The 12133-nt window shown below is 42.3% G+C and overlaps 1 protein-coding gene and 1 long non-coding RNA gene across 5 annotated transcripts in view; one reads left to right on the top strand and one right to left on the bottom strand.

The window, feature by feature from the left end:
• LOC103186672 (anillin) overlaps positions 1-3460 on the top strand; it is a 28974-nt gene extending 25514 nt beyond the window's left edge. For 3 of the 4 annotated variants that reach the window (XM_042340541.1, XM_042340538.1, XM_042340539.1), the window contains 5 exons: positions 214-267; positions 1042-1128; positions 1663-1770; positions 2060-2232; positions 3301-3460. In XM_042340541.1, coding sequence (XP_042196475.1) covers positions 214-267; positions 1042-1128; positions 1663-1770; positions 2060-2232; positions 3301-3454 — 576 coding nt within the window. In that variant the 3' untranslated portion in view covers positions 3455-3460. The remainder of the gene's footprint in view (positions 1-213; positions 268-1041; positions 1129-1662; positions 1771-2059; positions 2233-3300) is intronic. The other variant, XM_042340540.1, reaches the window with a different exon arrangement.
• Positions 3461-5822: 2362 nt separating this feature from the next.
• On the bottom strand, positions 5823-11779 carry LOC103186673. Its single transcript, XR_488796.2, has 5 exons — positions 11654-11779; positions 9965-10036; positions 8963-9034; positions 7681-7818; positions 5823-6081 (listed from the first exon to the last, which is right to left on the bottom strand). It is a non-coding gene; the product is annotated as an uncharacterized LOC103186673 (long non-coding RNA).
• Between the last annotated feature and the right edge of the window lie 354 nt (positions 11780-12133).

Here is a 12133-nt window from a genome sequence, read left to right as displayed (position 1 = left end):
GATGTTGCTCTTTTTTATGAGAGCACAAGCTGCATAGGAAATCCTGTCACTTAGATGTGTGAGCAGAGAGCTACATGCTGGCCGTAGTTCTATATCTGCATCTGCTACATCTTGTTAGCACGGCTCCTGATCACAATACAGGAAGACCATTCTAAATATAGAAGTTTATATTGTAAATGTTACAATTAATTGTACCTGTTTTTTTTACTGTAGATGAAGTTTGATGGAAAAGTCAGGCAACTACTTGGAGATGAGTTTCAGGACAAGGTTGCTATAGTAACTAATACCAATGTGTACAACTAACTGAAGTTTCCCTGCCTAGTTTGGGACTAGAAATATTTTGTTGTTGGTGTGCCTCCATGGAATATGATCAGATGCCCTTTGTTTCCTCAATCTTTGTTTCCTAATCGTCATTTCATGGAATGGAATGGCTGCCTCGTGAGTGCTGTGTTGCACAAAGACCTATTCAACTGTCTAATACCATGGCTATCACTTGCAATCCATACTGCTGTGGTATATGATCCATTGATTATATAGCCGACTATACATCGTCCAATGAACTATTCTCTAGTCCAAACTACTGCTTTTATTGTGTAGTGTAGAAGCTTGTGTACACTAGCTTGGTTTTCTTGCATGGCTTTTAGCTTCAGTTCACAGGAAGCTTGCAGCTTAATGCTTGTGCTGTAGAAGTAGTAATCTAGCAGAGTAATAGATCTCTGGCATCTCTGGAGTATATATTCAATCAATAACGTGCCAGTTATTGCTGAACAGAAGATCCCTCTGAATGTTAAACGCTTTTCATTCAGGTTTTTGTCTTTAGTAGTAGTATTTGTACACAGTACAAATTCAATATCAGTCTTATGTTATGTCAGCCTCTTTCCTTCACTCAGTCTTCAGGTAGTAAATATAACTGGGATGAATTGCTTTACTGAGTGTTTCAAATATCGGTAAATACTGCTTCAAGCCGCTCTGGACTGAAGAAAAGGGATAAATGATCTCCACATTCACTGATGCAGTGTTTTTTGACTGACCTTACTTCAGGTTCCATTCTTATCTCCTCTGGAAGGCAATATCTACTTGAAACTTGAGTGTCAGATGCATTCCACTGTGGAGCACTCTGGATTTCTGGTAATTGACCTGAATTATTTAATGATTGCTTCACCAATAAAATACACATTCTCTATCACTGATTAAAAACGCTCCCATCCTGGATGGGAAGTTCTGTATCTAGTGATCCCAATTTAATGCTGTAAGATAGAGTAAAATGATTCTATGTTGTTTGTGTTAGTTATTTGGAGTCCTGTAGCTCAGTGGTTAGAGCACTCGCTTTGCAAGTGAGAGACCTGAGTTCAATTCCAGGCAGAGGGCAAAACCTTGGGCAAGTTTCCTTACTCCACACAGAGCCTAATAATAATCCCTCCAAAACCAAAAACAATAATAATTGGTCATTTTCAATCTACGACTGTTTGTGGGACATTGCTGTGCGCAATTGGCTGCCGCGTTCGCCCACAAATATACAGTCAATTCACTTTACAGTATATTCTGTGAAGCGCTTTGGGACGTCTTCCCAACGTGAAAAGCGCTGTATCAAATGCAAGGATTATTATTTATAGCCCTGTTACTTCAATCCTATCTTTTGCTCAATCGCTTGTTTTTCTGCAGACTATGTTTGAAGATGTCAGCGGATTTGGTGCCTGGCATCGTCGCTGGTTTGTCCTGTCTGGGAACAAGCTTTCCTATTGGATGTACCCAGATGAAGAGAAATTCAAGGTATGATTGGCTTCTCTTAATCTTATTTATGAGGTGGGAGCTGTCCTTTGATCCAGTACAATGCTTAGTCACAGGCAACAAGATGCTAGACTGCAGAGGTCTTGATGGTAAGGCTTGTTCTAAACCATTGGCCAAAAGATTGTTTTTTTGGTGGGAGCCTGAATAGTATGTGTACAAGTTATTGCAATAGTATTTGGTAACTAATCCAATATTATTATTATTGTAATGTCTTGTATTGTATGTAGATGTTTGCTGTAGTTCTGTTATCCTAATCCTCTATTTTGCTCAGATGCCTGTTGGTTTAATTAACCTGACCAACTGTACCAATGACCAGATTGAACCTGCCAGCCGTGAGTTCTGTTCTCGATCAAAAACGTTGGAACTGATTACAGCGCGGCCACAGTGTAAAGATGACCACGAAACCCTTATTGTTCAGTGCAGAAACAACCTCTGCTTTACCAAGTGAGTATTGCAGCTTGCTGGGTGGGAGGGGAATGTATCAAATGTAGATCAAGTTGAATTTCACTTCCTCAAATGATGAGGTATCCAAGATGCAAACTTCATCCACTGATACCTTTTATTTTAAAAAAAGCAAACCATAATAAATATACTTAATAAACAAATATACGGTCAATTAACTTTACAGTCTATTCTGTGAAGCACTTTGAGATGTTAAGACGTGAAAAGCGTTATATCAAATGCAAGGATTATTATAACATAACCCACTCTTACTAACTGGCTGTTCACACAGCAATAATCCACTTTAACTTGCTCTCTGATCTGAGCAACTTGTCCGCTCAGTTAAAAGTTGAAATATTAGGACTAGTATAATATATGTGGAACTGCTTGGAACTGAACTGGGTCTCAGCTGGTCAGGACTCCAGCAGTACCTAACGCACACTATGGGGTACCCAATCCTTGCATCTTGCCAACCTGCACCTAATACTTCCTGGAATTGGGTAAGATGGATGTGTCCCTCCAGAGAGTGTACATTCCATTCCAATATATCTCTCCATGTATTGTGGGATGCTTGGAACTCGGTTTTGGTTTGGATTTTCTTAAGCAAGGTGATGAGTTTCCACATGTATCAGAAACCTGGCTGACCAAAAACCTTTAAAAACCCAATGTCTTTTTTTGGGGTGGGGGAAAGTAATTCTATGTCTTAAAATCTGTTTAGTAATTTTGCTTTTATTTAAAATGAGCCTTTTGCAAAGACTTGGACTTCTTTATGATTCTTATTCAAAGCACGTCTGTCAATTACTGCAAAAGTACCTGCATTTTCCAGCAGGGGACACCGAATCTCAATTTAAGTGGGAATCTTAGCTACTTTTCCCCAACTTGATTGTTGAAGCCAGTTGATCATCTATAACGACATAATCTAGGCAGCAAACAACAGACTTTAATCTCTGTGTTCGTACCACACAATGTGGTGTTTTTACACAAGTCACAATGGCAGTTAGTGTAATGAATATAAGGGGAATCATAAACAGTGCAGTGGTTTAATCTTGCACTTGTTTCATTTTTGCGCAGGAACTGGCTGTCTGCTGATACAAAAGAAGAAAGAAACTTGTGGATGGAGAAGTTCAATCAGAGTCTAATAGACCTGAAGACGTGGCAGCCAACTTCATGTGATACAGCTAATCTGTACCTGGGGACTGAGGCTGTGAAAGAGAGCAAATGCTAGCTAAAAGAGCAAGTGTTTCATTGTGCCTTAAAAGAGACTTCCTGCACAAACTTTAAATTACTTTATTATATTTTAATGGGATATGAATGTGCTGCTAAGCAAACTTACTGACTTGGGATTTGAAGACTAATGAATAATATAGTGGGTTCAAACTCCTGCCCTCCCTTTTTTTTTGCCCTTTCACGAATATCTGTGGTTCTTGCTGAGGGCAGTGCACAAATGTGCAGGTGATTATTGACACATTGGGGAGGCTATATGCTGAATCTGCTGTTATCCTCTCCTGATGTCTGTAAGTGACAATGAGGTTCATTTGATAATGATTATGAGCACAACTCGGCTTTGGCCTCCTGAGGCCAATTGTAGGTTCCATATCACCAAACTGGCTGTAATAAGCAGATGTGGAACCTATCCCAGTACCTTTTTGGGGGGAGGGGGGGAAATCCAACTTGTGTACTGCATACTCTAAATGCGAAGCTCACATATAACTATGGGGAAGACTTTTTCCAAGGGCCAATTCAAAAATTGATTCAGTAGTGATGCTTGACGAGGCTGTTTTGCTATCTGCTGCTGTGTTTTTATCCACCTTGAGACTGACCATAATAAAGTGGTCTCTAAGGCTAGGTTTTTCTGTACCTGTCAGTTTTGATGCAAGCAAACATTTAATTTAATGCACTACAATGGAATATTGTTACTCGCCAAAATCTAATTGTCCCTGTCTTTCAATTTTTATGTGAATCTTTTTACTGTCCTCTGTATCCTATTACCCATGTTAAACACAAATGTAACTTTTAAACAAATAAATATTCAGATTAAATTCTGTGTTCCTTCCATTTCAAAATTACAGTAGCCTTAAGTTTTATATACATTAAACATTGCAGCACATCTATTTCCCCCACATACTCGATGTTAAATGTACAATTTATGAAATAAAATAATAATCCTTGCATTTGATATTGCGTTTTTCACATCTTCTCGACGTCTCAAACCGCTTCACAGAACATACTGTAAAGTGAATTGACTGTATTTGTGGGTGAACGCGGCAGCCAATTGCGCACATCAGTGTCCCACAAACAGTCATGGATTAATAATGACCAATTTATTATTGCTTTGCTTTGGAGGGATTATTATTAGGCGTGTGGCGTAAAGAAACTTGCCCAAGGTTTCGCCCTGCCGGGAATTAAACCAAGATGTTTTGCTTGCAAGGCAAGTGCTCTAACCACTGAGCTACTGGACTCCACAAAAAAAAATGGTGTGTATATTGGGTTGTGCATGACTGCTAAAGTAGAAACTTGTGCCTTTTTCCTTATATGGTTAAAATGTTAATATTTCTTTCCCACCCCCCAATACACACTGAGCAGTAGAATGAGATTCCTCTCCAGATTGATTACCCATCCTGTGATTGCTCCATAATTGGCACAAATTTTACATTTCTGTAAATGTAGATTTTACCTTATTTTCTGTGATGTTTATTGGTTCAATGCAAAAAAAACCCCTAATCTTTAAATGGCTTTACATGGCCATTCTGTGTACCGTTAAACTGGATACTCCTAGCAAAAAGTTTTTTAAAAAAAAAACTCCAAAGCATTCGCAAGAAAAGTCTTTGTACCTTTGATAGGTACATGTGACATTTTTAAACTAATTTTCTTAGCTATCTGTTCTATTTGACATGAAATTTCTAATTAAATTTCACTACCCAATTGACATTTGGTTATTTGATGAGCAGCCATAAAAGTGGTTTTATTGTACTGTAGTTATAATTCCATTATTAATCTGAAAGTTGCACTGGATGTGTAGCTTAAACTATAAACACCTTGAAAATGTATACACAGGGTAGGAGAGCCTTCTACAGACTTTCAAACTGCCATCAGTAACTGTTAATGTCTTGTGACAAAAGCTAGATAACAAATAAACACTTAGACAATTCAGATTAAACATTTTTATTGTCAAGAATGGATTTTAAAGTTATTGTAATTGCATATGGATGAATCAAAAATTGTGTGAAGGGCGATGTTAAATCCCTTAACATTGAAACACCACCATGTTATATAGGTGGCATTCATTAACAATATATAATTGGTGGATTAAGCCACTTGAATATCAACTTGACATGTCTCGAAGATCTGACATTTGAATGACCAGTAATGTGTCTGTCAACACAGCAAATCACATTTGTAAAGTGCCTTTCATGCCAGGACGTCCCAAGGCGTGGGCAAGTCGGATCCACACATGAGCTGATGGGGGGGGGGGGGGAGTAGGTGGGTGACCGAAGCTGTGGTCGAAGAGAAGGGTCTTGAGATGGTTCTTGAAGGGAGTGAGGCAGAGGGACTGGGATGGCGTGCTAGAGGGCGAGGGCAGAAAGGCTGAAGGCCAATGGTGGGGCGGGCAAGGTTGGGGACGTGAAGCAAGTCTTGTAGATATTAATTTATATATTGTGGTTAAAAACTGAATTTCAGAATCCATAACCTGCACTGCGTTTAAATTCACATTCCGAGCCACAGCTTGTTCATGCTCCTGGGCTCCGTGCACTTCAATCCCCAGCTATCTGTAAATCATATTGAGCAGGCATCCTCTGTCACATCCAGTCCGTATCCTTCTGTTAGTCCTTTGCTGCTGTCAATTACCATGACCTGATCAAGGATAAAATATTCCAATGAAAAATGGTACTACCTAATACGTATAAACATCGCTCCCTCATCTAATTAACAAGTGTCAAAACATCCTGACAATAAACTTCCAGCTAAAATTCACTTCAGGCCTTGTGTCAAGTAAGGAAACTTACCTGGCCGGGAATCAAACCAAGGTCCTCTTGCTTGCATAGCGCGTGCTCTAATACACTACTGAACTGCACTAATCTCTAAAGTATAGATTGGTCTGTAGCGCTTAAACCTAAAAAGTTTCTTAATATGTGCTGAGGTGCAGGACTGTGTCAAACATGTGCCACATTTTGACTACTTTAATTGCATTGTAAAACAGGCTATCGGCAAACAAAGATTTAAAACATTTGCTGCTCAAACAAGTCTAAATTGATCCAGCAAATTATGAATGTGCCAAGCTCTCAGAGTAATGTCTCTACACTGACTGTTCAGGTAATACATGCGAAATATTGCTCATCACTGAACTTGGGCTTTTAGGGGATGGGAAAGAGGACAAAGTTCTAAGAATTGACAAAACATTCAGTTTGTGCAGATAAAACATTTCTAGTTACCAAATAAGTCAGTAGTTGTAAATATTAAACATTCAGTGCAAGTTAACATGCGGCAATCATTTCCTAACATTTGTGTGACATCTGGAAAATGACGCATCTTCACCTGACAGCAATAATAATTATAATAATCCTTGCATTAGATACAGCGCCTTATCACATCTTCGAGACATCTCAAAATGCTTCACAGAAGATACTGTAGTGAACTGACTATATTTTGTGCGCAAAACACAGAAGCCAATTGTGCACAGCAATGTCTCACAAACAGTCGTGGATTGAATGATAATTTTTTTTTAAAAAAGGGACCATTACCCCCGGAAAAGTGATCTGCCAATCGACAAACAACCAGGTTTTACTTACCGCTAGGTAAACAGGCATGTGGTCTAACGAAACTTGCCAAATATTTTGCCCTAACCGGGAATCAAACCTAAGTCTTCTTGAAGGCAAGTGTTAATCAACTACAGGACTCCATTCTTTAAGTTAATGTCCTTCCTGCCTTAAGTTTCAGTGACTGCAATTCTAACCTTGCATGTTTTCACCTACTGGTGTTGATTTTTTCTCAGTCAGTCGAGTTCCCATTATCTCAACATTATTCACTGCACATATATAAAACAAATGCAAACTTTCATGAACATTGTGTAAATTTCATGAAACAATACTGAAGTGATAAGTCAAATATTCTCACTTCTCAGTGATAAACTGACATTCTCATGTTATCAAGTGTGAATCAGGCGCTGGATTCTTCAAGACAACTTCACAGAAATTGTCCGAATAAACAATGGCCTCTGAGTAATCCTGTACATCAGCCCAGGTTTAACCCATTATACCCTATTGGACTCAGTTACATTATGAGCATGTAAAGCTATCAGCAAGGGGAAGGGGAAGGGGAGGGGAATATCCTCACTGAAACCCATTTTGCTTCCTGTATCATTGATTGAATTTGTAAAATGAACATGAGAAATTTGTTTCAGTGCTTTTCACTGGCTGTTCAGATAATAGTGGCAAAACATTACTTGTTACTGACCTTTCACTGTGCACTTCAATCCATAGCTGTCTGTAAATTATTAACCTTGGGTGCATCATATTGAGCAGGCATCCTCTGTCGCATCCAGTCTGTATCCTTCCGTTAGTTCTTTGCTGCTGTCAATTACCATGACCTGATCTAAGACAAAAATATTCCAATGACATTTTTTGAACGGCAAAACATCCAAGCAGAAAGTAATACGTAAACATCTCCCCCTCATCTGTCTTAACAAGTCACAAAACATCCTGCCAATAATCTCACCGCTAAAATTTACTTTGGGGCTTGTAGGACATTGCTGTTTGCAAGCTGCCTACACATTCAGAACACTCAAATGTGAATATTTATCATGAACTGATGCATTCTGTAATATCACTGTGATTCAGTAGAAATAATGTTCTGCTCAAACTATTTGGTCCCCAAAATCAGTCACTATTCTCTAAAGTACAGATTTGTCTGCAGTGCTTATGCCTAAAAGGTTTCTTAGATATACACGAGGGTGCAGGATGTCAAATTATGCTAACTTTTGACTACTTTAGTTGCATTGCAAAACAGGTTAACAACAAATGATTTTAAACACTTGCTGCTCAAACAAGTCTAAATTGATCCAGCGAATTATGAATGTGCCAAGCTCTCAGAATAATGTTTCGACATTGACTGTTCAGGTAATACATGCGAAATAATGCTCATCACTGAACTTGGGCTTTTAGGGGATAGGAAAAAGGACAGAAAGCTCCAAGAATTGACAAAACATTGAGTATGTGTAGATAAACCTGTACAGAATTACATCTCAAGTTACCAATTCTTCAAAATAATGCATCCTCGCCTGACAGCAATAATAATTCTTGTGTTTTATACAGCACCTGATCACGTCTTCGAGATGTCTCAAACTGCTTCACAGAATATACTATAAAGTGAATTGACTGTATCTTTGGTGGGCGAAACGCAGAAGCCAATTGCGCACAGCGTGTCTCACAAACAGACATGGATTGAGTGATCAATTTTTTAAGGGATTATTACCTCCGGAAAAACGATATATCAATCAACTGATAAACAGGTTCCTACTTAATGCTAAGGTAAACAGAGGGGTGTGGAGTAAGGAAACTTGCCTAATGTTTTGCCCTACCAGGGAATCGAACCCAGGTCCTCTCGCTTGCGAGGCGAGTGCTCTAACCAGTTGACTACAGGACTCGATTGGTTAGAGCAATCAATTGTAGAGTACATGACTACATTCCTTAAGTTAATGTCCTTCCTGCCTTAAGTTTCAGTGACTGCAATTACTAACCTTGCATGCTTTCACCCGGTAGTATTGATTTCTTCTCAGTTAGTCAAGTCCCCATTATCTCATCAGTTTTCACTGCACAGACAGATATGAAACAAATACAAACTTTAATGAATATTTTGTGTACATTTCATGAAACAATACTGGAGTGATGTCAAATATTCTCACAGAGGGTGGGGGCAGAGATGCTGAAGGAGTGACCGCCGATAGTGGGTTGGGCCGGGCGGGGGATGTGGAGCAGGCCAAAGCCTGTTGAGCAGAGGGAGAGAACAGGTTGATGAGGGGTTAGCAGGTCGGAGAGGTAGGGAGGGGCAAGGCCGTGGAGGGACTTGAAGGCAAGGACAAGAGTTTTGAACTCGATCCTCTGAGGGATGGGGAGCCATTGGAGCTGGGTGCGATGGGGTCAAGGAGCCTGGTACTGGAGAGGACAAGAGCTACAAAATTCTGGATGATCTGCAGTTTGTGAAGGAAAGAGTAATCCTGTATCTCAGCCTGGGTAGAACGCCGCGAGGGCAGAGCAGTAGGATTTGATATGGTCCAGCCAGATCTCCCAATGGACCGTTAAGTTCGATTTAAGCCAGCTGTGTTCAGCGGCACTGACCTGTGTTTCAAGGGAGTGGAGGTGGCTGGTATACCATGGTGACTTTCGTGAGTACGAACCGGCCAAGCTCTCAGAGTAATAACTCGACATTGACTATTCAGGTAATACATGCGAAATATTGCTCATCACTGAACTTGGGCTTTTAGGGGATGGGAAAGAGGACAGATAGTTCCAAGAATTGGTAAAACATTAAGTGTGTGCAGATAAACCTCTGCAGAATTACATCTCAAGTTACCAAATAAGGTAGCAGTTGTAAAGATCAAACAGGCAGTGCAAGTTAACACGCTGCAAACACTTAAATCTCAACATTGTTTGAAATATTTCTGTGCCTTCTTCAAAATGATGAATCCTCACCTGATAGCTATGTCCTTCCTGCCTTAAGTTTCAGTAACTGCATTACTAACCTTGCACGTTTCCGCCTAGTGGTATCGATTTCGTATCAGTCAGCCGAGTCCCCATTAACTCATCAGTATTCACTGTGCAGATAGATATAAAACAAATGTAAACTTTAATGAACATTTTGTCTATATTTGATGAAACAATACTGATGTGATAGTCAAAGATTCTCACTTCTCAGTGATAATACACTGACATATTCATGATATCACTGGTGAAACAGATCTTGGGTTCTTCTAGACAACTTCCCACCCCAATAAACAATGGCCTCTTTTTAAAGTACAGAGTAATCTTGTACCTCGGCCTGGGTATAACCCAATATACCCTATTGGGCTCAGTTACATTATGAACATGGAATATCCTCATTACAAACCGTTTTGCTGCCCAGTTTATCAGTTTGCAAATTGATTTAGTGAAAGGTGCATGAACATACCAAGCTCTCAGAGTAATCTGTTTAAGTGCTTTTCACTGACTGTTCAGATAATACATACGAAACCATACTCATCACTGAACTGGGAGAGGAGAGTTCCAGTTAATAAGAGATGCAAAATTGGTCTTGTATGTAGAATCAGCTAAGGAAATATTTGACTGCTTACTAAATGTTACCTTTAGCATTTACCTTTTAACAAATTAAAATGATCCTGTATTGTAAAGTGTTGCTAAAGTTTTCTTTTTGGTCAGCCTGGTGTCTGAAACATGCAGAAAGCCATCACCGCGCATTAACAGTATTGAATACCGGACAGAATGCCACGTGTGCCACCTACAAACCTGAAGGACATAGCTATCTGTGTCTGGTACAGAATGCAAAATCTCTCCCTGGAGGATGAAACCCGTTGACCCAATTCCGGGGTGTTAGGAAGAGGCTGACAAGAACCCAGGCTTGGGGCACCCCAGAGTGTGCGTTGGTGTAACCGTTGAGAGCTTAACCTGCTAAAGCTCTGTAGCTGGCCATTGAAAGCACCGTCTGCCGAGCTTCCCCGCCACCAGCCCAGCCCACCCCACCAGCCCGCCTCGCCCAGCCCCACCCCGCCCAGTCAGCCCAGCCCACCCCACCAGCCCGCCTCGCCCAGCCCCAGCCCGCCCAGTCTGCCCAGCCCACCCCACCAGCCCGCCTCGCCCAGCCCCAGCCCGCCCAGTCGCCCAGCCCACCCCACCAGCGCGCTCAGCCCCGCCCCGCCCAGCTCCGCCCACCCCACCAGCGCGCCCCGCCCCGCCCCAGCCAACTTCAATCCAGCGAGAGATAAAGACGTGGACTTTCCTACGTATTTCGTTTTGATCGCTCTTCGGGGGATAATTAATCAATCAATCAATCCCCGAATAATTTTAAAAATGATAAGAATTTGGGTCACCGTTTGTGTGTGTGTGTGTGTGTGTGGGGGGGGGTGTGGGGGGGAGAGGGGGAGACGCCGCTGTGCGCAATCGGCCGCCACGTTTCGCCCACAAAATACAGTCACTACACCTTGCAGGATATCCTGTGAAGCGCTTTGAGACGTCTCGAAGGCGTGTTCGGGGCTGTGTCAGATGCCCCGATTACTATTATTACTGTTAGTATTATTACTTATATCGATGTAGACCTGTCCTCACGTCAGAGGCCACGTGGCTGTGGCGGCGCGGCCTGTGACCCGGGACTGCCTGACCCGCTCTGCTCCTCCACACTCACTGCCTCAGCCACACCTCCCCGCGGCGGCGCGGATTACCTCAGTCCCCGGGCCGGGCCGGGCCGGGCCCCGGTCTCCCGAACTCCTGAGGCGCCGACACGAGGCCAACCTCCTCGCCGCCCGCCATCCGTCCATCCGTCCATCCAGCCACCAGTGCGCATGTCAGCCGCCGCCGCCGCCGCGGTGCGCTCTGGGAGCTGTAGTCCGCTGCTTCTCCGGGAGCGTCACCGGGGGCGCGGGCGGGGCTGGCGGACTGCAACTCCCGACAGGCTGTGCGCCCACCCCGGTCGGTCGAGCGCTGATTGGCGGAGCTGCCAGGTACAGGTGCGCTGGCTGGCACACTGCGCATGCGCTGGGCTGACTGACTGGCAGGTGAGCGGAGGAGCAGCTCCCGTCACTGCACTGCCCATCACTGCCATCACTGCACTGCCCATCACTGCCATCACTGCACTGCCCATCACTGCCATCACTGCACTGCCCATCACTGCCATCACTGCACTGCCCATCACTGCCATCACT

Source organism: Callorhinchus milii, unplaced genomic scaffold, assembly GCF_018977255.1.
Source record: "Callorhinchus milii isolate IMCB2004 unplaced genomic scaffold, IMCB_Cmil_1.0 Scaffold14, whole genome shotgun sequence".
NCBI classification, from domain to species: domain Eukaryota; kingdom Metazoa; phylum Chordata; class Chondrichthyes; order Chimaeriformes; family Callorhinchidae; genus Callorhinchus; species Callorhinchus milii.
This window is presented reverse-complemented; position numbering and strand designations above follow the sequence as displayed.